The sequence below is a fragment of the Bombus bifarius genome, unplaced genomic scaffold (assembly GCF_011952205.1).
Source record: "Bombus bifarius isolate JDL3187 unplaced genomic scaffold, Bbif_JDL3187 scf7180000007984, whole genome shotgun sequence".
In the NCBI taxonomy this organism is placed as follows: Eukaryota; Metazoa; Arthropoda; class Insecta; order Hymenoptera; family Apidae; genus Bombus; species Bombus bifarius.
The window spans coordinates 4608881-4633993 of NW_022884367.1; the positions used below are offsets into that span (position 1 = coordinate 4608881).

The window sequence follows — 25113 nt, forward strand, 5'->3', positions numbered from 1 at the left end:
TAAAACCAATATGTATCAATTAAGAATCTCAATTCTTACTGTACCCTACTGTACTTAAAAGGATGTTGCGACAAATACCTCCAGCAGGTAAAAATTATTAGGTACTGGAATATTATGCAGTAAACGCATTAATTGTAAATTCATGATTCTTCATACATATATATGGAAAGCATCTTTTCTCAACTTTTAAAGGCAATGTCCTAAATTGTAATTTTCCTCCTTAAAATGTTCGGAGAAACAACTCCTACTTTTTGTGAGCTATAATTTTAATAAATTCAGTGCCTCAATCAAACTACTTTCTTTTCCTCAATATTTTTAGGTAAACTAAAAAATAAATATTATATTTTCCTTGTTTTATTCAAGCTTAAACGTCAACATTATCAATTCAATATTGTCTAATATTATCTATTTGATAATAAAGCATCATATATAACAAATTGTTGCCTACTTTTGTTGATTAAGTATGTATCTGTAAGCACTTTTGTATGCAACGAAATAATGTATTATCAGATACTAGTATTTATTGCTATGTAGCATAATCTGTCTTGAACTTTAGACTGCTAGCCACTGCCGGGATAGTAGAAATCGTATTAGAAGTTGTATTTGTATGAATTACTCGGAGTTGAACCACTAGCATGTGTTTCGGCGTATTATAGACCTCTGGTAGCAAAGTGGGAAGGTTGGCACTACATAAATACTTAACGATATCTAATATAACTCAATTCAAAACAATGAAAAGAAACATGTCCTCAAATGTCTTCTCAATTAATTTAGAAACATTTTGTCACAACAAGCAAAATGTGTATAATTGATATTTTGGAAATAACGTAATATTTTTTCTCAATCCATGGTGATAATTTTGTACAGAGCGATGTCTTCGCTTACTTTGAGTAAATTAAAAAAAGCACCGATAGGAAAGATTGATAAACAACGAAAAAAAATTAACCGGTTTGATGGATTAACGGAAGAAGAAGTGCAAAAGTATACTTTGCCAGATTATTTGGAAATGAATTTAGATATAGTTTTCGTCGGTATAAACCCAAGTTTAATGGCAGCCCATCGTGGTAGATACTACGCTGGTCCAGGTAACCATTTTTATAAACTTTTGCATGAATCAAGACTAACATCTCGATGTTTAAGTTACGAAGAAGATCATAAACTTCTTCAATTTAGAATTGGTTTAACAAACATAGTAGCTCGAGCTACAAAGTCTTCTGCTGATTTAAAGCGTACAGAGATCAAAGAGGGTTCTAAAATTGTAGAAGAAAAATTAAAACTTTATAAGCCAAAGATTGCTGTTTTCAATGGCAAATGTATCTATGAAGTATTTGCTAATAAAACAGATAATTTCAATTTTGGATTGCAACCAGAAAAAGTTGATGAAACTGCAATTTGGGTCACTCCATCAAGTAGTGCGCGTTGTGCAAATTTTCCAAGAATGACAGACAAATTACATTTCTTTACTTCCTTGAAAAAATATTTGCAGTTCCTAAAAGGAGAAATCAAAGATATTGATATGAAAGAATTCTTGTTCGAAGGAAAATGCAAACAGTTTATTCCACAAACGTCAAAAATGTGGCGGCGAAAAAATATGTCTACATTCCTACATGGAGGAAGAATTGCTAATAAAGATACAATATGTCTAGATACATCTGATGAAAATGTAGCAATAGCACATAGTACAGAGTTCATTGTAAAGAAACTTGAACCTGATAAAAGTGATAAAACTGATGAAATATTTGATACAGATGAATCTGATTCATCACAAAATTTTGAGGCATGTATTTCTCAAGATATTGTAAAAACATTTTTTGGAAATGATGGAACTTCACAAAAAGAACAATCACTAGCTGTAAAGAATGTAAAAATCAAACAACCCAACAATCAAGCTATGACCAGTGATATAAAAAAATCTAAACGCCAAACAAACAGGAAAGAGAAAAAGATTGTTAAAAGATTTCCTAACAAACCAGTTAGAAGTAAAGATCTTGAAAATAACACTAATGATTTTATAAATTTGATAAAACAAAGACTGATAGGAAAGCTAAACAATTTTGATGAATAGATTGGACGTGTTTTAACTTGTAACATTTGTTATTAGTAGCATACAATTTAATTATAATATAATTTAATATTAGAATAATTCAATAAAAATAGAAATAGGATACAAATGTATATCTCTTGCATGGAAGATTGACATCTTTAAATTTTATATTTTTATAATTATGTTTTGTATAAAACTGAAATTGTGGCAATAATAAAATTTTAGGTAATAAAACTTATCATTATAAAAATATTGAAGACATTATTCTCCATATAAATTTACAGAATATTTTTCTTTTTCAATTATTAATCTTGAAAATAATCAAAATTCAGAATAATATGAAATTTTAATTTATTCAAAATTGAATATACAAATACATATAACCTTTTAGAATATGCAATATAAAACAGGTTTATTAATATTTATATTATATTTTATCCCAAACCATATGTATAACTCAGTTTTAAAGCGAATAAAAATTGGTATAAAAATACTTAATAACAAATACAATTATATATATATATATCTCTCAATATAATAACAAATATATCGTAATACTAATTAACCAATTATATTAATATTACAATTTTGATCTACTAGCTGTTATGAGTGATGTTAATTTTTGAGTGAGCATGATATTTCCAGTGATTTTTATCTTCCTTTGCATGAACGCCATTTGTGGAGTTAATTTACCTAAAGCCTACAAACAAAGTAATTCATACATAGTAATTGAAGTGTATTATCATGAATTGTTTATTATATTTATTATATTAATATTATATTATTCTAAAGAATCATATATTTACTATTTGCATCATGTCCGCATCCTCAAGAGTTAATGTTGCATCAGGCTTGCCTGATTTTGGATTTCCTCTATATACCTCACCTTTTTTCATATCCAAAGCTTTGGAACAATGAGGAAGAATTAAAAATAAAGTGTAGACAATATTAATTAACACAAACAAATGTACTTACTCCATGTTGCTTCAGGCTTTCCTTTTACTAAAATGTGATAAAGAAATATTCCATTGATTTTCTCTACCTGTTCTGGATTTGCTTTTGCATATTCATCCATCATCTTAAATAATACATCACTTTCAAGAGATTCACTGCCAGATAAATGCTTCATTATTGGTTGCATTGATACCGTGCGTTTCAAATCAACATATCCACCTGTAATCGAAAAATTTAAAGCTTAATACATATAGTAATTATACATACTTAACAATTATATTCCAAAAATTATATCACCAAATATACAAATATATAACTTACCTGTTAAAACGGGTAGATTCCCTTCTACAGTAGATGTTTGGAAATGTATTCTATTTCCTTCTTGCCACATATTTGTTTGCAATGTTTGTCCAGGAACTACTGGTTTCACGAAACGTGTCTGCAATGTGTATCAAGGATATGAATTTACATAAAATATTTATTTATTTAACAATAAGAAGAAGCAAAAAGAGCCAGTAAGTTATTGCACATTTAGTGCATCATAGCATTGATTATATAACTATTGATCAACCAACCTTTACAGCCTTAAATAAGTTTTGATCACCGTTAGCGTAAGTTTGAAGAACATGACGAACAGAAAATCCAAGAGAACATAATCCATGTAAGATTGGTTGTTTGAAACCAGCCATCATTGATACATTTGAATCGATATGCAAGGGATTTCTATCACCACTTAATCTGTATAATGCAGCCTGTAAATTGGAACATGATATTTTAAGTAAAGATTAGTAGATACATCGAAATTATAATTACCTTTTACCTGATCATGACTTGTTTGTTGAGTAACCGATGCATCTGGTTGTCGATCAGGAGCATCGATAGTTGGTATAATTTTTGAAGATGATCGTTTTCCTTGAAAGCCTCCAGCTCCTGCTATAAATAATATCATTTGTCCTGTAGATAATTTATCTCCATTACTAGTATCAAATGTTTCATCTGTAAAAATAAATCAAATTTAGTTAATTTCATTTTACATAGAACAAAATATCATTTGTGAAAATGACGAATTAGCATACTTTGCAGCACAAATACAGCACCCTTTCCCTTATCCAATACATCCACAACTTTGAGACGTATTTCGACCGTAGCTTCCGTTGGTAATTCTTTATGAATTTCGATATATTGCTCCCCATGCAATAACTGAAATTATAGTAAATTCATAAAGATACTAATATACTAAAAATATTATATAAAATAAATTACCTTCATTGGATTTAGTTCAACATTTGGTAAAGATTTTTCTAATATGGAGATATCCGTGGCGGACATTGCATCAAACGTAGTATAAAATGTAGGAAATACAGCAAAATTGCTGTCATTTTCGTACAAATAACGAAAGTCAGCTGGTATCTTAACAGAGGCACCAACTAAAGCATATTTTAATTTTGTGATTATAATTGCCAAAAAATAATGAGTAATGATTAATGATAATTAACAATTAATGTAATTATAATTAAAATTAATAATTATACCTCCTAATGCATATAATATAATGTCCCGGTAATTATAAGTATGTCTAAGGATGCCACAGTCCTAAAAAAGAAAAATTCAAAATAAAATATAATAATATTTAACTTCCAGTTACAAGATAATTGTTTTAACTACCTCTAATCCAGAATTTTCAGAATTTCCAGATTTCATTGTATCAACTGCAACCATAAATTGTCCTGTTACTTCCTGCAAAATGTAGCAATGTAAAAATATCACAAAACAACCATTAAAAAATAAACTTTTTATAAAATGGAAAAAAATATGTACTTCAAGAGAATCAAAATGTTTAGCAGCTGACATATCGGTAACAGCCGACCATTTCTTTTCGACATCTTCGGGAGTGACATTGCTAGATAAATCTTGCCTTAATGTCGATCCTGATGAACGAACTACATGGCCTAAAAGTACATATTAATATATCAACTTATTTGTAATTAATAAAGTTCTGAAATAGAGTACTAAAGTAACTCCAAATTTTTTATTATTTATTCTTTTCATAATCTTCATATCTTTTTCATTAAAAATATTCATATAAATTAAATATCTCAATTTTAACACACTAGTCACTCTGTTGTTTGTACATCTTCAGTTTTCTTTCGTAAAACACAAAAATAAGTACAAAGACTACATTAGCATCACTATAGTAGTGAATACATTAAAAACTAGTTAAATCTATACTTACATTTTCCTGCCCAACCTAATGCAGATTCAATAATAGAGCCATTTTCCATACATTTTTCATGACACAGCCAAACAACTACAGGGGCTATTAATTCAGGTTTTAATTGTTCAAAGAACTCTAGAAAATAAATAAAAGTAATATTAATACATTCAGATGTAATGTGATATATGTAACGTCAAGTATTGTTTTTACCTGGTGGTAAAATATCTTCTGTTAAACGAGAACCAGCTGTTGGTATTATTACATTTGTATGAATGTTTCTCTTTCTGCCTTCAATAGCTAATGTATTACTCAAACCAATAAGACCCATTTTTGCTGCACTATAATTAGCTTGACCAAAGTTTCCATACAAACCACTGTTGCTTGCTGTCATGATGACTCTGCCATAATTTTGTTTAACAAAATAAGGCCAAGCAGCTTGAGTGACTTTAAATGCTCCTTTTAGATGAACACTTTGTACCAAATCTGAAATTAGATATAAATAATTGTAGTTGCAATCTGGAGAAATAGAAATTAAAGTAACAATATATATCGCACATACCCCAATCAGCCTCTGACATTTTAGCAAAAGATCTATCCCTTAAAATTCCAGCATTATTAACAACTACATCTATTCGTCCAAATGCATCAATAGCTGTTTTTACAATTTTTTCTCCATCAAGAACAGAATCATAATTGGCCACTGCTTTTCCACCTATTTACAAAAACACAAATAATAGTTCCTTCTTCAAAGTTATCTAATATATATTGAAATCTTTTATCAACTGCAATTAAAAAGAGAAATTATACAATAAGGAGAATAATGACAAGATTATAAGATATTAATACTTCCTGTCACAGCAATACATAATAGGATAAACTTTCATTTCAAAATTTTAAGATATGCAGATTTATATTAATAATTTACAAAATTGTAATGAAAAATTTATAATAAAAATTTATATCAAGAAATAGATATTCATACGACTAGATTGTGAATATATACATTTTAATTTAAGAATACTAAACTCTACAGAATGCATACAACGCATAAAAATACATAAAAATTTATAATATTAGTAGATGAAACAAATTCAGGTTCCACTTTTTAATTATGTTCATAGAAATATAAAACTGCATTTAGTTCATCCGCAATCTACTCATACAATTATGAATAGAAAATTAAAAGTACTCAAATAAATTCTGAATGTATTGTTACCATTCTTTTTAATTTCATTGACAACTGAGTCTGCACTTTTTGTACTCTTTCCATCACCGTGTCTACTTCCTCCTAAATCATTTACGACGACACTCGCACCCCTTGAAGCAAAAAGTAAGGCGTATGCACGGCCCAAACCTAAGGACAAATTAAAATATCGCAAAATAAAATTGTATATAAGCAAACTAATCTCTAAAAATTGAAAATAAGAATAATTACCTGCTCCAGCTCCGGTTACAATAACTACGCGATCAACAAAACGTAATTCTTCTGGTTGTTTCATTATGCTAGCTCAAAATTATTTAACTGCTTAAAGTAAACTAGTAAGTGATGACTTTATATATAAATTTCTGCCTTCGTAATGAAACTGCAGAATTAAAGGTAGTTCAAAGTTCGTTACTTTTTAAAATAAATACATACATTACAGTATACACACCGTTCTCCAGATCGTGAGATATAAAGTCCAATATTATCAAGTGATTAAAACCTCTCGTTTCTCTGCATTATCAAAACATACATATATGAAAATACATACTACATATTATCGTTGTGTGAATGGTTACGAATGTATACATATATATTTATAAGACTCGGTACACACGAGTGACACTTTGACACTGCACTCTCATTGCGTTCTGCGTCATATAATGTCTGCTTTTGATGCTTTTAACTTCTAAAACAACAAAAAATATATAACGCAACGTCAAAAAGTCATTCATCTGTACTGGGCCCTATTCTTAATAAGAAAACAAAGAAAGATATGGTCGTGGAATCGCGTGATAAAATGTCGTTCATGCGCATTCAGCCTTAATGCATATAATCTAATTTTTCAAACGTTACATTTTTTTAATTAAATGTCTATGACTACTAAAACAAAAAATTGCATAAGATTTATCCGAGCTTAGTATTGATATTATCTAACACGCAATAATGTAAGAGAAAGGTGAAATATAAAATTGTACTCCTATATTTCCAATATTTTTAATAGTATTCACTATTTCTAATATATTTCATAATAGCATATAGTATGTAAAATATTATCTAATATTATTTAAAATTATTAGGTTTATTTTTTATTTGTTCTGTAGTAGTTATATAACTTCTTCAGAACCTTTAAGATTATAATACAAAAAATGGGTATTTTATGAATAAAAGAATTATATCTCGTCGTTTTACTTTCATAGCAAATAAATGAAAAAAAAAATAGATTTTACTTTATTTTTCAAGTTTATTTCTTAAAACTATATAACATTCATACACAATATCTTTTTAAAACATATGAAGCAGCGATAGTTGCAATAATTGTAAAATATTATTAAAATCAAATCTCATAAATGTCATAAGTCATTGCTTGAATAACTTCATAGTGTACATACGAATAATGAAGTAAACATTTAAATGATATCAATATGTATATGGTCATTGAAAAAAGTAATGAAATATAACAACTTTTGTTTTTATTGCATATGCTGGCGCCTACGTGCAGCCCTTTGTTTGTCAAATCGTAATTCCATTTCCTCCAGAACACGTGGAGTATATCGCACGACTAGTTTCACAGAATTCTGTGCTTGTTTTAAAAGTTCTACTGCTTTTTCATGGTTTTCTCCTTCCACACACTGAAAAAGTTGTACATTTAATATAGGAAATTAACTATTTGTGTATTAAATTATATAAAGGTACAAAACAAATCATAAAAGCGATACTAACCACTCCATTCACTGAGAGAAGCTGATCACCCCGTTTTAAACCACCATGACGATCAGCAACACCGCCAGGTATAATTCGTGAAATATAAATTGGCGAATTTTGCTCTTTGCCGCCCATTACATTAAAACCAAGACCTTCCTCGGTTTTTGGTAATTCCACCACTCGTGGATGTGCATGACCCTCGCTTGCTGCAAAAGCAGCAACTGTTGCTTTTGCTGTAGCTGATGCACGAACATCTTGAGATCCCTACAATTATTAATACTAGCATTAAATTTAAATTTTCTGGAGGAAAATCTATTGTTAATTATATAATCACTAATAAGTAAATATATCGTACCTGTATGTCCACTGTTTCATATACATGTTCGTATACTTCACGAACAGCACTAAGAAAATCACTTTGCAAAACTTTCTGTAAGGCAGCTAATTTTGTTGCAGGTACCTCGCCACCTAAAAGATTTGTATAGTTAACATACATATACATATTAAAATTACAATTACTAAATGAACATTCATTACAAAGTAAAATGACGTACATGATCTACATAAGAAAGTAAATTAAACCAAGAACATTATGAAGAAACCAATATGAGGACCTACATCAACAAGGTAATTCTTGCAATAATATTTGACATATAACGGTCTTATCCTTTACTTTTTGTTAATAAAATACACTTAATCAATTACCTTTTTGTAATTTGTCTAGTAATTCAATAGATCTTTTAACATCTGTAAATAAAAATAAAATATTTGATTACAGTTCAAAGTAATCTAGTTTTGTCATCTTAATCTGTATATTTATTATTTCTCATTTTATATTTTATATTCTAAAGCGAGTATATTTCATCAAGATTATTTAAATTTGAAATAGTCGTCATATACTAAGCCCAGTTTATATCTGTTGTAAAATTACACATATTATTTAAATAAGTGTATATATTTATTTAAACAACTGTACATGAAGAAATTTACCATTTGCTAAAGTGAGGGGTTCGCCCATCGTAACCATGTCTGAAAATAAATAAAAATCTTAAAAGATACCTTATACGATAGTTATATTTCATTATTGTTGAAAGATATACTGTAAATAATTTAGACAACCTACAGATACAGTATTTGCTTCAACTCTGATCGTAACGTAGTCACAAACTAACTTAAAAATACGTCAACAATTTGATCTATCGACTATTGACCAACTATAGTCAGCCAAGAATCTACGGTATCTTGAAAGGTATTTAAATGTTTTTTCGCGATTATCTAGTAACTTGACAACATTAAAATAATTCCCTACCAAGAAATAGCGAATTCGCGAATGTATCTTGAATCTTGTGATTTCCTTAAATTTTAATTATTATTAAAATATTTACTAATTATAACTCATTTTATTTAAATAAATTTCGAAAGATGATAGATACATCAATGTAATGTGTAATATTATCCGAACAAAAGGATAAAAAGAGCTAGTATGAAAAACAAAATTCCTGAATGACAAACAACATTGCTGCCATCTGGGACTGGTAATTTAAGATGAAACATCGAATCTAGCTTAGCTCTTTCGCGCCAAATTTGTTGACCATAGTAAGTAGAACCAATAGAACTAGTTAGTAATTGTGTTTTGTGATAAGTTGTAAATAATTTTAATATATTGTGTTCTTGTAAATTTGAGGATGAGGAAAATAATCCCTTTCTCTCTCTCTCTCTCTCTCTTAACTAAATAATAACAAACAATTATATTTTTAGAGGAACAATTTAAAAAGGATGACAGTTATTACATTGTGATTTAATAATTTTATTATAGATAGTAATACATATGTTAAATACAAAATTGTCATTATAGTAAAAGCTAGTAAAGAAAAGTACAAAAGTTTTAAGAATATAATAAGAAATTAGGAATTTGAACAATGAGTGAAAATGAGGATTTGGATAACAACAATGAATGTCATGTACAACTTGAATTTAGAGAATCTGAAATTACTGAACAATCAGAACAGTACACAGAAGAACAGAAAAACAAATGTTTGGAAATCAAAAACTGTTCTGATATTGAAAAAGAAAATATATTTAATGAAACTTTAAGAGAAGAAAATCAGGAACGTGCTCACAAAAATGATAAACATGAAAATGAAACTAATTACTCTGAAAGTAATGTTGACAATAGTGACTTTATATTAAATAAATTTGTAAAAGAAAAAGATTGTGAGTCAGAGCAAAAAAATGATGAATCCAAAAGTCAAGTTAATAATAATTCTGACATCAATACTGACATGCTTAATAGAAGCATAAAAGATAAAGATAAAACACCTGACCAAAAAGATGATAAACTTAAAAACAACAATATTCATAGTAGATTATTCAGCATAATAGATAGTGACTCAGAAGAAGAAAATATATTTACTTCTAAATCCAAGAAAAAGAATGTTATAGATGATGAAGATGAAATTTCTAATTCTAAGCACGACAATATGTCCACAAAGAATTTAAATAAAAGCAGTACTATGAAACTCATTGATAGTGACTCTGATGATACATCTAATACTATTCATGTTATTGATACTGAAAAAACTGCTTCAAATGGGGTAAAGGTTGTAAATAATGTGATTAATAATTATAACAAATATATAATTCAATTATTAAATAATTATTTAATCACATGTTCCACAGATGAAAAGCAGACTTCAAGATCTAGTAGATTTAGAATCAGATAAAGAAAGAGAAGAATCAGACGAAGAAAGAGAAGAATCAGACGAACCATCAAGTCCTGTAAGACAAAGTAAAACAACTGAAAAACATAAAAAAAAAGATCCTAAACCTAAACCAAGGAAAGTAAGTTGTTGAAAGGTTTTAGCGATTAAATTGTATATATATATCTTACTCTGCACATGTTAGATAGTTAAACTTAGTAAAAATAATATTGTATTGCAGGTTTCATTAAGAGCTTCTAAAGAAGAAGCTATGAAACAAATACAAAGTGAAACTCAACGTTTAGTACGAGAAACAGAAATTTCATTACCATATCATAATCCAAAACAACGAACAATACAAGAATTTCTAGAAAGAAGGAAGGTAATTTCATCTTTTCCAGTACCTACAGTGGCATCTAAACTGAAAGAGTTTTCTGGTATTGTTAGGTAAGCATTTCTAAAATTTAATGTTGAATATTATTATGTTTTCATTGAACATAATAATGAAGATAATGAAAATATTTTTATCAAACAGTGAAATTTTGAAGGAAAAAGAGAAAGAAGCAGAAATATTTTATAAATCTTCTGATTCAGAAGAAGAGAGTACAGAAAATAATAAAGAAAATACAGATAAAGGGCATATAAACATACAATGTACAGAAGATGTTAAAAAAGATAATGTTTCACGAAAGTTATTTGATGATGATTTATCTACTACAAAAAATAATGAAGAAGAAGATAATAGAAACACAATGGAAGTAGAGAATGAAACTTTAGCAGAAGCAGAAGACATTGAATGTAATAAGATAATAGCAACTAATGGAACAGAAAATAATGCAACTAATTCAGTACAAACAATAGAAACACATTGTAAATCTAGTATAGAGGATAAGACTGAAGCAAAAATTTCAGAAACAGTTGCAAATGAAAAAATAGATGGTTTATTACAAAAAGATATAAGTCAAAATGAGCACAAGGGAAAAAGCATATGCATTGATAATGATGAACATAGTTTAGAAATTCTAAATGATAATGCGAAAATTGCAAAAGATCCTTTTGGAATAACTACGAATGAATCTGATGAATATGACGAATATGATTTTCCACCGCTTAACTTGGATGACTTGGATGACCTGGATTCGCCAAATAGAACAAAACATTTACAGGATATAAGAAGTTTAAAACCTAAATTACGAGGTATTCCGGGGCAGATTATCGACTTGGCAGATGATATTACATCAGCTAAGAAAGGAATACATGGTTTGATAAATCGATTTGTAAAAAAGCATTCTAAACCCGATCGACCTGTTAAAAACATATCTAAAATTACAACAACACAAATAAAAGAAACTCCAAATGGTGGACTATCAATCATTAAAGAAACGCTCCCATATAGATTACCATACATAGAAAATAAAGATCCTAAATTAGAGAAACCTGGTGCAAAATTAATACGCTTAAAAGAAGAGTTGAAACGTAGAATGGCAATAAAACGCAACGAAGAGTGGAAACAGAGAGAACAAGAAATGAAAGAACAAGAAATTGAGTGGAATGAATCTATAAATGAAGAAGATACTTTTAATGAACCATATTCCCCAAATATAGAACCTCATATAAGCGAAGAGGATGACGTAGAAGAAGATGATGTCTATACAAAAATAGAAAAAAAGAAGAAAAAAAGTGCCTTTGTAGAAGATGAAGCTGAAGTCAGTGGGGATGAAATAAACGACAGCGATGAAATCGAAGATGAGGATGAAGATGAAGATGAACATGAAGTACAAGAAAGTTCAGAGGAAGATGAAAAATCTGAAAGACTTGATTCGGAAAATGAAAATGAGAATAGTACTTGTGATAGCAATGATGTACCTGCAAAATGTAAAACATTTAAGAGGATTGTAAAACCAGTAGAAGATGATTCAAAATCTTCGGTTATTGAAAATGATAAAAATAGTAAAGAACAGCCAACTTCTTTTTCTCAAATTAAATTAGATGATATGTTTGGTAAAAGCATTAAAGAAAATGAGTTAAGCAATAATGAAAGTATTCCAGTATCTCAAGTACATGTAGGAAGTGATCCAAAATATCAAATAAACCAAACACCACAATCTAAAAGCAACTCCTTTGATTTCATTTCTCCTATAACACAATTAACTGCATTAAATGTACACTTGGAGGAAGATAAAGAGTTAACAACAGAAGAGAAATTGTTGTTTATTGATCCTACTTTGACAGAAGTTATACAAACTCCAGAATCGCCTCAAATAAAACGAGGCATATCACAAAAGAAGTTATTTGCCGTTCAAGGTGATGTACTGGATGAAGAACTCATGGAAATCTCTTCAGGTAAATTTCCAGAAGATAAGATTCAATTGAATTTCGCAAAAGAACCTAATGTAAGCGAATCACAATTATTAGAATTATGTTCGGGAACATTTAGTTCTCAATCAAATAATGATAAAGAGTCAATTGATATCACACACAGAATACTTCAGAATACACAAGCACCTAATGAAAAAGATTCATCAACCACTGAAACAGAGGAAAAAAATAGTCAACACTTAAGGAAGGAAACAGCATCTTGGAACAAGTTACGCATTTTATCTTCTGATGAAGATGATTCAGTTGAAGAAGAAATGAAGATGCGATTTAAAAAAGTTAGGAAGTTAAATGTATCTGACGACGAAGATGAAAACAGTTCTGCAATAAGCAGTAATAATGAAGAAGAAGAAGAAGAAGATGATGATGAGGATGAAAAATTTGTAGATTATGACTCAGAGGAAAACGAAGTCATTGTTCCAAAGAAAGAAATAAGACAATATGCAGCTAAATTCTTGGAAGAAGAAGCCGAACTTAGTGAAAGTGATTGTGATGTATCTGCTGACGAAGATGAACAAGATCTGGATAAATTGGAATTAGAAGATGGAGACAATGAAGAAATTGATGAAACACAAGTTAAGAATCAATTAGGAAAACTTCATATGAAACAGATGTTAGATGAAGATAAAAGAGAAGTAAGAATGCTTCAAGAGATGTTATTCGAGGATGGAGATCTGTTCAGTGAAAGCACACGCGAGAGGAAATTCAGATGGAGAAATATAGGTATCTAAAAAATCGAAATCCATCTTTATTTCTTTGCATCAATTTACATCAATGATAGTAATTATTAGCCTTCTATTTTTTCTTTCAGGCAAGCAAGATGATAACAATGACGTTCAACTATTAGAAGGTAAAGACGGTTGGGTAGACGTATCTGATGACGAAGATCAAGAAAAGTGGCGTAAGATGAGATTCGAAAGAGAGGCATTTTTGGCAGCAAACGCAGTAAGATAAATTAGAAAATTTGTGATCATTTAGAATCGTATCTTCTTATTTGATATATTGTCAATTTGCAGAAAAATATAGACACCGAAATCGAAAATGAATTAAATAGCAGTCAAATATTTAAATTTGGCTTGAAGATTTTAAAGAAAAGACGAATTAACGAATTAGAAAAAGAAAATACGTTGGTAGAAGCACTTGATTCCAAAACGGAACCAAAAGTATCTCATACTGTTGCAGAAATGTTAAACACTTCAAGATTAGATGGAACATCGCGTACGATATATGTAAGTTTTTTAAAAACATGTCCACTGACAACTAGAATACATAGAGCTGATTATAATTTATATAAATTTTCTAGAATGTCATGCAAAAACGTTCGTTTCTTGCCAGAGGAGAAGAAGCGTTAACGCGTTTAGCTACTTTAGCTAAACGAAATAAAGGACCACTCTCATCAATAAAAGCAAAAAATTTTGTGTTTACGAATATTGATTCGATAAATGATAATGCCTCAAACAAATGAAATCGTAAAAATAGAATTAATAGTTTATTAATTTAATGTTTATTTTTATATATATACATATATGTAACTAATAGATAAGTAATATGCAGACTGTTATAAAGATTTGTATAATTTTATTATATATTTGTTTTTTTTCTATATGTATAGACATATTTTTAGAAATAAAGAAATACTTGTTATAAAACTAAAGTATTAATTATGTTATGTAATAGCAGACAGGGTAATAGAAATAACTGAAGACTGATAAATGTGATGGAATTTCGATAATATTTTTGACAAATAAAACAATTACAAATGAACAAATATAATACAATTTTTACAGTAAACCCATTAACTAGTTCTCGATACAGGACAAATACTTTCGTTAAGAGAATTTGTTTAATTTGTTTAATTAAAGCATAATTGTTTAATTTGATATTTTAGTTGCTTACTACGTCGGAAAAGAAATATATAAAAGTGAAAAAGTTTGACGTTAAAATTGCACATGTCTATATATGTATTTAAAAAAACATTGCTAAAAAGAGGTAGAACAATATATCAAATGTTTGTTTAATGTAATTCAAGCCAATAATGTGCGACCATGCCTAGGGCAACTTTCTCATACAGTATGAAACATACAGTCTGTTCATCTAAATCGTTTCGTTTCAAAGGGATATTTAGTTGATATCATTGACATTTATTTTATTTCTCAATTTCTGTATCGACGATATATCGACAACATCTATTTAATTTGATTTTTTACCAAAGAATTTTGATCTATGTGTATATTTCTTCATTTTGCCGTATTTCTGTTCCAATATTTTGTTTAAATATAAAAAGTATTTGATGTAAAAAGGACATAAATCGATCAAAAGTCCTAAAAATCCGAAATAAAATCCTAATGTTTAATAATACAATCCTGTAAATAATTATGTAGAAATAAATTGAAAATAGAAAGCATAATTGATCACAGCATAAAATGATAAAATACAAATCGTAAACAACTTAGTAGGTAATATTAAATTCACAGAATCATTTATCATAATTTTCTATCAAAACTAAAATACCTAATTGAATAATTAACACGTAATATTTCATATCGCCATTATCATTTGCTTCGCAATATAATAATCATGAACATAAATTTATAAATCGGTAACATAGGAATTCATTTCTGTATAATCTTTACAAATTACAATAGCTTAATATTAATTGTCCGAATTCACAGTTTTATTTATCAATCTTTTCTATCAAGATTATAAACATTACAAATATTCTAAATAACAAAACATTCCAATATAATACATATTTTCTTACAAATAAAAAATTACAGAACAATTATATTATCATCAGAGAAAACTACTAAACCGCTGAAATGAAAAACCATTTGTAATTCTCAAAACTACCTTTTCAACTACTGCTTTTCTTACAAACAAAATATTACAGAGCAATCATTAGCATCTGAGAAAACTAGTAATTTCTTGAACGCTTAATCCTGAAAATTCTCCACTTCTTTACTTACCGAGCAGCTACTTAATATTTCCGCTCTTCTCTCTTTAAAAAGGGGCCGTAAAAAAAACAGCTAAATAAACGGAGGAAGAAAACTAAACGCAAATGAAAAACGAATGAAAAGGAAAATGCACGAGTGACTGCGCTGAAATGGCAGGTGGACTTTTTCCAAAAAGGGAAACAAAGATACTTATATATATTTTAAGCGTGGTATAAAGTAAGCAGGGAAGAAGATCACATATAGAGCCGAACCGCAGAGTAACGGGTACTGAGCGTCGAAGCAAGGGGCTGGAGGACGTAGTTCGAGGCGAGGCAAGAGCGCTGCGCTGAGAACTCGGGATAAGGGTGGCTTGTTGCGTAAGCCGATTACAGCATCACGGCAGTCAGTGGTGCCTCGTGCGGCGGCCTGCTGTTCATGTTGCTATTGGTGCACAGAACGCGGATATGCCGGGCAGAGACATTAAAATCGCATCAAATATGTAGAGCCGTCCTCTCGCCCCTTCCATACCGGCGGATGCGGGAGCCACTCGTCGACATCCGTGCAGGCAAAAAGGTTGCCTGTCCTGGAAGTCGCATTACTCTCCTTTCCTCTCCTTTCCTCCTTCGACTCCTCTTCTCCTTCTTCGTCCCTCCTACACTTTACACGTGTTTTGAGGACACTCGTATATTAGGTTAGGAATACAGTATATGAATTTATGGAAGAAAATACTTCAGAAAAGATTTCGTCGATTTTCTTTTAAGAGATTTGAAGTTTTTGTTAATGTAAAGAGGACTGGATGTATATTTTATGAAGTGCAGGTGAATGTTTTAAGAGGTTATAGAAACTGGTTACATATTAGATTTGGATGATTTTGTAGGTAGGAAGAATTGGTTGGCTAATGTGATATTAATTATTTATGGTAATACGTCGAACTGGAATTGGTATTGTATTTTATTGCATTCTATTGGTTCCTAACGCGTAAAACATAATATTTTGCATTATATACTAATCGTTCTAAAAGTATGAAGTATGAAGATCTTTGGAAAGTAGTTTATTGAATATGAACATGAAAGTGTTTTTTTGTACAGACTTGGGTTAATTACACAATTGGTTGAGTCAGAGATTTATATAGGGTTAATGTACATTAAAAGAAGATCGAGCGTAAGGGAAAATATGATTATACAAGATATTTTGCACTTTTCCCTCATGTATAAGTAACAATAAGAAAAGAATATTAGATAAACAGAAATTGATGAACGCTTCATTAAAAAGGTACACGAGAAACACGAGTTTTTTTGTTAGAGAACGTCACGGTAAATTAAGATTCTTTATTACTTGGCAAAGTTGGGCAGATATAGTGTTCAGGCTAAAAAATAATTGTTAATTTCTGCTATGCGAAACGTCTCAGTCTAATGCACGTATTAATTCTTCGATCGAACGTGGCAATACTCGAATAGCAAAACTTTCTGAAATCCGTATTTGAATATTCCAAGATACAAGATAATGACTTTTCAGCTTCTATATAAATTAAATGAACAAAAAGCTTGAATTCTTTTACAAAAATAATGAAACACGGTACATGATCAAAAAGTAAACAGTGTTATAGAAGCGAGTAACGGGAAATGTTGAACTATTATCAAGCAGATTTTCGCGTATAGGGTAACCCATTCCATTCGGGTGCCTGTATATGTGAGCAGAATATGGAGAAGCGAGGTTTTAGCGCTCTGTAATTCGAGTATCGAACGCGTCACGGTGTTTTCAGACGTTCATGCATACGTAGTCGGCAGCGGAGAGTGCAACACGTGGTAAAATGTTTCACGGAGTATCAAATAATCATGGCAAATCCGTATCGACCGACTTATTCCACGTTAATACCTATATTTTATGGCTACCGCAAGCGGTATTAGTCCACGCGATGTTTGCACGTAATAATGGATCATTTGCCATTTGTTTTCGTACCTTCAGCCAATAGAATGATTGCGTCCGGCATGAAATTTTGAAACTTATTCCCCCGTGCAAATACGCGATCGATTCGCGTGTTTTCGATGTTTCGTATAAATTTTCATATATGTTTTCATATAAACATTGGCATGAAGAATGACATCGAACGGATGCCGGTCGTTTATTCTTAATTAAGAAACATTTAATACTTTGAGTGCCACGGTCATTGGTGAGCGGAGCGCTTGAACTTCTTACAATTGTACAAATTGAATGAAAATTGACAGTTAAGGCATTTTGAATATAACCGATAAATAGAAGATACTTTGAAATAAAAAGTGCCCCATTGAACGATTAAACGTTTTCATTGGAACATCGATAAAAAAAAAAAAAAAAGAGAACAAATCTTGCATCTAATGCTGCACTGTGTTAAAATACTTTAAACATAAATGTAGCTCATCAATACAATCTGGACAATAGGTGGTCACCTTTTTGGTCCGATTCTTAGCAATTTTTGATCCTAACTGTTTAACATTTTTGTTGAGAATTTTGGATCTTAATAGCCGAAATAATGGTATAGGAACACTAAATTTACACTTAGAATTTACATTAGAATAGTTATATATGTGGGAGACGAAAGGACACCGGGGCCTTCCCCTGGAACCTCGGGAAAATCCGTAAAATCGTAATTAAAGTTTACAGTCGTAATTAAACAATTTGCCGTCATTCTGTCCAATTGTGCTTGCTTGCGATTTGTGATAATAAACTTGGGCCCAAGGCGACCATCAGTCCCCGAACGTAGCCGCGGTCAACGGGACGGGCGCTCCGTCTAACAAAGCTGTGGAGTGATAGTATGACAGTAGAAACGACAGTAAAACATGCCAACGGTTCCTTCGGACAATGACTACCTGATGTTGAAGCACTTACACAGCACAAATCTTACTTGCCGAGAAAACCCAGGTTTTATAGCGGGTTCTCGGGCTAACTGAACTTGTGCTGTGTACGTGTCTCAATATCAGGTATTCATTGTCCGAAGGAACCGTTGGAATGTTTTACTGTCAAGTACCTCTATTGGTATTTCTTTTAATGAGAGTCATACTATAATTCCACACCTTTGTTAAGCGAAGTGCCTGTACCGTTGACCGCGGCTACGTTCGGCGACTGATGGTCGCCTTGGGCCCAAGTTTATTATCACAAATCGCAAACAAGTACAATTGGGCAGGATGACGGCAAATTGTTTAATTACGACTGTAAACTTTAATTGCAATTTTACGGATTTTCCCGAGGTTCCAGAGGGAAGGCTCCGGTGTCCTGTCACCTCCGACATGTAGAATGAGCAAATACTGTTTACTAATATCCTCTGCACGTTTCAACAATATATTCTGCACGTTTTGCTTACGACGAAATAACGGGTGCGAATGGTTTGTTGAAATAAACGAAACCTTGTTATAATATGTCGCTATCAAACTGTCACCAAGGCGTCATGGTGGTCACTCGTGGCCGCCAATAAAATAAACGGTCCATTGGGGAAGAATGTTGTCTTGCATCATCAATTTATTATTATTTTGCCGTTATATTTGTCGGAGAAGCAGGCGGGATAGGGTTGTCGGTGTTTGAGGAGTCTTCATTGAAGGTAGCCATCGTTGCGGTGTAAAGAAGATACGATTTATTGACACAGGTATGAATAACACAGGTTTGACAATCTATCACGGCGGTGAGACGTCCGCGACACTAGTGACAGTGATCTCAGGTTCAATAACGAATCCGCGGTCAACGGGATGACAGATAGGCGTTCTCGCTGAATCTAAGTCTGACTCGTAAACGATAATTGCTGAGCGTAAAGACGTTACTCTTTAGTCGACGGGAGCGCGTCAAAGAATGCGCGTCCCGTCCCGATGATTCCACAGAGGAAAACTATATTGGGGTGTGTCTAAGGACACGAGATCATCGGATTCGTCGAGGAAAGCCTTCGTTTAGGAAGTAAGGGAAATTGACGTTGCTGCTAATTGGTCAATCTCCATATCGGTGGTTAGAAAAAGATGCTAGCCGCCCTCGAGGGAAAGTTGCTAGTGGGAGACGCCGTTCGTTAAAAAATATGTCTCCCCTATCTTCCCGTAGTTGGGACAAAGACTGTTTGTCTGTTTGAAGGACTTTAGTTAACTAAACCTTAAGATTTATTACGGGCCCTCGGGCTAGCCGAACATGTACTGCGGAGACGCATCGACATCTGGCAATCATCTTACTCGAAGAATAGGGTCTGCGTGTGGCGAGCCACGGGACAGAAACCGTTGGAATGTTTACTGTCGCGTGTCGCCACGAATATTTCTTTTAAGGAGAGCTATAGAATTATTCCATATGTTTGTTGGGCAAAGCGTTTATCCCTTGACCGCGGCTACGTTGGGCGACAGACTGTCGCCTCGAGCCAAAGCTCACCGTCACTAATCTCGAACAATTACAATCGGATTGAATAACTACAATAGTTTAGTTACAGTTATAGTAGACTTTAGATTGCAATGTTGCGGGGCTATCCGAAGGTTCCGGTGTCCTTTCATCTCCGACATATTCTTTGAATAATAAAAATACTCCCGTGGCGTCCTCAGCGAAACATGTGATTTCGACGTGGCAGACAAAGTGTTTTAAAGGATGAACGAAATGGGACGAAGTGGAAAGCAAATGGAAAAGTGGAAAACGTTTGAACTAGCTATGTTGTCTTAAAGCATCGATAAATAAATTTTCGATAGAAGCAAAGTTTTGAACATTTACCAGCTACGGATTTCCGACGCTTACCATTTTGACAAATTTAAGGGCAGAATAAATGTTAAAAATATATTGTTTTATTGATTAGTTACATTTATTTGGCAGATTAATTAGCAGTTAATTAGATAGTTTGAAAAGCTAAAATAAGTTATTCTCACACTCACAATTTGCAACTTTCAACTGGTAGGTGTAAGTTTGAATATTCTGTGTATTCTTGTATATTATATGTATTTTCTGGTGTTTAAAATTCTTTTTTTCTTAACGCCGAAACATCAGCAGTCTTTGTAACGACGAGATTAGAAGAATGAGTTGTCCACGTTGCGTTCAAAATGAATTGCGCGGCGAAGTGTTACGAGAGCATTAAAGATTATAGGGAATAAATGAAATGAGAGAAGTAACACAGAGATATGTTTCGTTTCAAACAAATTACATATATAAAAATATTGATTATTTCATCGGTATAATTTTGGAACTGTTTTATAAGCAGATTTACCTATCAATTTTAAATAACGATGGGATTCAAATTTTATTCAATATTTACACGCTTCGCCAATAAAATCTTCGTAAAAAATAACATTTATACATAGTTCATTACCAGAGTTTGGAATTTTTTCCACATGACAAATATAAGTAGGTAATTTCTCTACGCAAAATCGAGTAATTCTATCCTTAAGAAAAAAAAAAGACGACAAAAAGGGATAACAGAGCGAATTATATTTAAAATATAATTACCCATTCCTTGTTTTTCATTTTTTTTTTTTTTTTTTTTTATTTCACACTCCTCTTGCTTTGCGGCTAAAGGATCACCTCCCGTTTTCTTCTGCATAGGCTAATCCCATACCTAATCATAATTACTAGAAAATAATGGTACTATATTCTTAACCAAAAAAAAAAAAAAAAAAAGAAACGAAAATAAAAACTCTTCAGTTCATTCTCTTTGTTAAAAATTTATTAACTGTATTACAGCATCAACATCTGAAATACGTAGCTATACATAAAAAGCGAAATAAAAGTGGCGGCAGCCAGTGATTCCGTGACCGCATCGTAATCTCTTGATCTTCTTACTAAATTAGCTGCGGAGTATGTTCAATTAATCGTCATAAATAATTTTACGTTGCTGATGGATTCACCATGCAACGAGGCCGCGTTTCCATGTCGACGTCAATGGACTTACGTGTGAACGTGTAGAGGCTTCAGCCGATTTTGCCAGTTAATCCTCACCCTTGGGAACCGTTCAGGCCGGACAATCGGCCACTGTAATTGCACGAGAGCCAGTTGAGGTCTCGTCAAGACGTTCGCCAGACCAACGACAATCGACAATCAACGAAATCGCCGTAAAGTTGTTGTCCTTACCGATGGATAATTTTGACGATTAATTGGTTCGAACGTTTTAACGTTTCTTTCACGTTTTAACGTTTCCTAAGTTTTATGAAATTGCTCGTACTTCGTTTCTCATTTTCGCAGTTAAACGCGTTCCTCGTGCGTCAAGTTGACTCAATGGCAAAACACCGATGAAATGAGAAAATGAATAATTAATTTTGGTCTTTGTCGCTGGCGGCCATTCACGCTAAATTGTCTTTCACACATAACGAGTTTCATTGACACGTCGAGAAAAAAGAAAATCTCGGAAAAATCGTTCTACAAACGACCGAATAATATTAAGTTGCCCTCGGAAGGTTCGTTCCGATTTTTCAGGAATTTTGTCGACACGAAAGATCATATTGAAATGTTTCTCACCGAAAAACCCGAGAGGTTCTAGAAGCATGAAATATTCAAATTGCGTGAAAGATGGAGAAAGGTTGTGGAAGAAAATGGCACCTATATAATTCGATAAATGTATATCGGATCGAAACGTATTAAATTTGAATCGGGTTATTCGATCTTGGGCTACTTCATTTCAACGCGTATTTATAAATGCCATTAATAATTTCTATCGAACAAGATAGAGAATAGAAATAAGAATGACGAACTCAAAAAGTGTCGTGAATGGTTCACTATGTAGGTTCAATAATTTATCTCAATCTATTAATGGTATCTAGCGTCGAACAAATCTTTCATTGTAAACTTTGGACATCTTATATCGTTAATTTTTCAAAATCTATAGTTTCTCATTTATAATTCTCTTAATTTTACAGCAATCTATACAGTAGGTCGATACCTATTATTTAGATATTAGGTTGTCCGAAAAGTGTCTTTCTTTTGCAAACGTGTTTTTTACAACAGTGCACCTTCACAGAAACGTAAAACCAAGTCTGTGAAACGTCGCGGTGTTTATCTCAAGAGAACAAAATGGATTTATTAGTGTAAAAGTTTTTAATTATTTCAGCTATTTAAAAAGTCAGAGCCACTAAATTTTCAGCTTGGTGCAACGTGCACAGGTCTCATTTCCTAACTTCACCTTTCATTTGCATATTGGGTCGTTTTCGACCAATGTTTCAAGTAATTTTTCATTTTCTCCATGTCCTTGTTTAAAATTTTGGTCTGCTTAAAAAAGTTAAGGTAACGTAATATAATATAGGTATCGATAAAAACTATTGGATGATGTCCTAGAAACTTGGAAGAGCATTCAAGAATTTTGGGAGAATTTAAAATACGGAAAATTGAAAAGAACCGCATGTGAATAAAATGAAGGTTGCAGACGGATCTACTAATTGCTTAACAGTCACATAACAATACCAATCATACAACAATCTATCTAATTTCAATATTCTAGTAACTATATCTAACATTCTAACATTCCGATATTTTATAACGTTTTAACATTTTAATATTCCATAACATTCTAACATTCTAATATCCTATAACATTCTAACATTCTAACCTTCTAACATTCTACGACATTCTAATACTCTATAATATTCTAACATTCCGATATTCTTATAACATTCTAACATTCCGATATTCTATAACGTTTTAATATTCTAATATCCTATAACATTGTAACATTCCGACGTTCTATAATGTTTTAACGTTCTAATATTCTTATAACATTCTAACATTTCGATATTTTATAACGTTTTAACCTTCCGATATTCTATAACGTTTTAATATTCTAACATCCTATAACATTGTAACATTCCGATGTTCTATAACGTTTTAACATTTTAACATTCCATAACATTCTAACATCCTAATATCCTATAACATTCTAACATTCTAACCTTCTAACATTCTACGACATTCTAACACTCTATAATATTCTGACATTCCGATATTCTATAACGTTTTAATATTCTAACATCCTATAACATTGTAACATTCCGATGTTCTGTAACGTTTTAACGTTCTAATATTCTATAACATTCTAACATTCCGATATTTTATAACGTTTTAACATTTTAATATTCCATAACATTCTATCATTCTAATATCCTATAATATTCTAACATTCTAACCTTCTAACATTCTACGACATTCTAACACTATAATATTCTAACATTCTAATATCCTATAACATTCTAACATTCCGATATTCTATAACGTTTTAACCTTCCGATATTCTATAACGTTTTAATATTCTAACATCCTATAACATTGTAACATTCCGATGTTCTATAACGTTTTAACATTTTAACATTCCATAACATTCTAACATCCTAATATCCTATAACATTCTAACATTCTAACCTTCTAACATTCTACGACATTCTAACATTCTATAACATTCTAACATTCTAATATCCTATAACATTCTAATATTCCGATATTCTATAACGTTTTAACCTTCCGATATTCTATAACGTTTTAACATTCTAATATGCTATAACATTCTAACATTCTCATATTCTATAACATTCTGACATTCTAACCTCCTAACATTCTACGACATTCTAACACTCTAATATTCCATAACATTCTAACATTCTAACATTCTAACCTTCTAACATACTAGTATTCCATAACATTCTAACATTCTAATGTCATACAGTATCCTAACATTCTCGTATTCAACGCTATAACATTCTAACGGGATAACAATTATTTATCTAAACAATTAAATCTCACTTTTGCGCCAGTACGTTCCCCAAAACCATGCATTTCCACGAACACACCCAATCGACTCGCCATCAACCTAACCTCCAATAAATTCACCATATTGAATCCGTGCAGGCTCGAAGAAAGCTCGTCGGAAGGAAATAACGTTGGGGAAGGGATCCGTTTAAAGGGTAGCATTCTCTATTAAAGAATCGACAGGAACGACATCGTTCTCCAGTGGAGAGGCCACGGTACAGCGGCGTAGGAGATATACATTCATTAGTCAGGCGGTTGGACGGGGCGGTGAGTGTTTACAT

At 31.5% G+C, this 25113-nt stretch overlaps 4 protein-coding genes and 1 long non-coding RNA gene across 7 annotated transcripts; 3 read left to right on the top strand and 2 right to left on the bottom strand.

Annotated features, from left to right (window-relative positions):
• The first annotated feature begins 567 nt into the window (after window positions 1–567).
• LOC117204817 (G/T mismatch-specific thymine DNA glycosylase-like) lies at window positions 568–2212 on the top strand. Its single transcript, XM_033442578.1, has one exon. It carries the CDS (start codon window positions 848–850, stop codon window positions 2063–2065), a length of 1218 nt encoding a protein of 405 aa, XP_033298469.1. The 5' UTR covers window positions 568–847; the 3' UTR covers window positions 2066–2212.
• A 166-nt stretch (window positions 2213–2378) lies between these two features.
• Window positions 2379–6936, bottom strand: LOC117204816 (peroxisomal multifunctional enzyme type 2). Its single transcript, XM_033442577.1, has 16 exons — window positions 6649–6936; window positions 6430–6567; window positions 5773–5925; window positions 5424–5696; window positions 5232–5348; window positions 4817–4947; window positions 4664–4735; window positions 4531–4591; window positions 4262–4425; window positions 4075–4198; window positions 3819–3994; window positions 3574–3750; window positions 3320–3437; window positions 3020–3217; window positions 2851–2948; window positions 2379–2744 (listed from the first exon to the last, which is right to left on the bottom strand). Exons 1-16 carry the CDS (start codon window positions 6710–6712, stop codon window positions 2625–2627), a joined length of 2184 nt encoding a protein of 727 aa, XP_033298468.1. The 5' UTR covers window positions 6713–6936; the 3' UTR covers window positions 2379–2624.
• On the top strand, window positions 3393–3644 carry LOC117204819. The gene is made up of 2 exons (XR_004487134.1): window positions 3393–3513; window positions 3582–3644. It is a non-coding gene; the product is annotated as an uncharacterized LOC117204819 (long non-coding RNA).
• An 891-nt stretch (window positions 6937–7827) lies between the features above and the next one.
• Window positions 7828–9400, bottom strand: LOC117204818 (protein lin-7 homolog C). 3 transcript variants are annotated; one of them, XM_033442579.1, is made up of 6 exons: window positions 9242–9400; window positions 9109–9147; window positions 8824–8865; window positions 8474–8586; window positions 8137–8382; window positions 7828–8045 (listed from the first exon to the last, which is right to left on the bottom strand). In XM_033442579.1, exons 2-6 carry the CDS (start codon window positions 9143–9145, stop codon window positions 7887–7889), a joined length of 597 nt encoding a protein of 198 aa, XP_033298470.1. In that variant the 5' UTR covers window positions 9146–9147; window positions 9242–9400; the 3' UTR covers window positions 7828–7886. The 3 variants fall into 3 exon arrangements, with proteins under 3 accessions (XP_033298470.1, XP_033298471.1, XP_033298472.1); XM_033442580.1 differs by having other exon boundaries at window positions 9109–9165; window positions 9242–9371; XM_033442581.1 differs by having other exon boundaries at window positions 9238–9366.
• Window positions 9401–9562: 162 nt separating this feature from the next.
• LOC117204815 (claspin) lies at window positions 9563–14847 on the top strand. Its single transcript, XM_033442576.1, has 7 exons — window positions 9563–10730; window positions 10798–10959; window positions 11059–11264; window positions 11353–13916; window positions 14005–14138; window positions 14210–14422; window positions 14497–14847. Exons 1-7 carry the CDS (start codon window positions 10038–10040, stop codon window positions 14656–14658), a joined length of 4134 nt encoding a protein of 1377 aa, XP_033298467.1. The 5' UTR covers window positions 9563–10037; the 3' UTR covers window positions 14659–14847.
• The last annotated feature ends 10266 nt before the right edge of the window (window positions 14848–25113 follow it).

Coding starts and splice junctions, on each gene's coding strand:
- LOC117204816 (XM_033442577.1), bottom strand. CDS start 6,712: ATGAAACAACCAGAAGAATTACGTTTTGTTGATCGCGTAGTTATTGTA. Junction 5,349..5,423: donor AGAAGATATTTTACCACCAG/GTAAAAACAATA, acceptor TTTATTTTCTAG/AGTTCTTTGAACAATTAAAA. Junction 4,426..4,530: donor TATATTATATGCATTAGGAG/GTATAATTATTA, acceptor AATATGCTTTAG/TTGGTGCCTCTGTTAAGATA.
- LOC117204818 (XM_033442579.1), bottom strand. CDS start 9,145: ATGGTTACGATGGGCGAACCCCTCACTTTAGCAAATG. Junction 8,866..9,108: donor ACCCCTCACTTTAGCAAATG/GTAAATTTCTTC, acceptor TTTTATTTACAG/ATGTTAAAAGATCTATTGAA. Junction 8,383..8,473: donor ATGAAACAGTGGACATACAG/GTACGATATATT, acceptor TAATAATTGTAG/GGATCTCAAGATGTTCGTGC.
- LOC117204817 (XM_033442578.1), top strand. CDS start 848: ATGGTGATAATTTTGTACAGAGCGATGTCTTCGCTTACTTTGAGTAAA.
- LOC117204815 (XM_033442576.1), top strand. CDS start 10,038: ATGAGTGAAAATGAGGATTTGGATAACAACAATGAATGTCATGTACAA. Junction 11,265..11,352: donor GAGTTTTCTGGTATTGTTAG/GTAAGCATTTCT, acceptor TTTATCAAACAG/TGAAATTTTGAAGGAAAAAG. Junction 14,423..14,496: donor GAACATCGCGTACGATATAT/GTAAGTTTTTTA, acceptor TAAATTTTCTAG/AATGTCATGCAAAAACGTTC.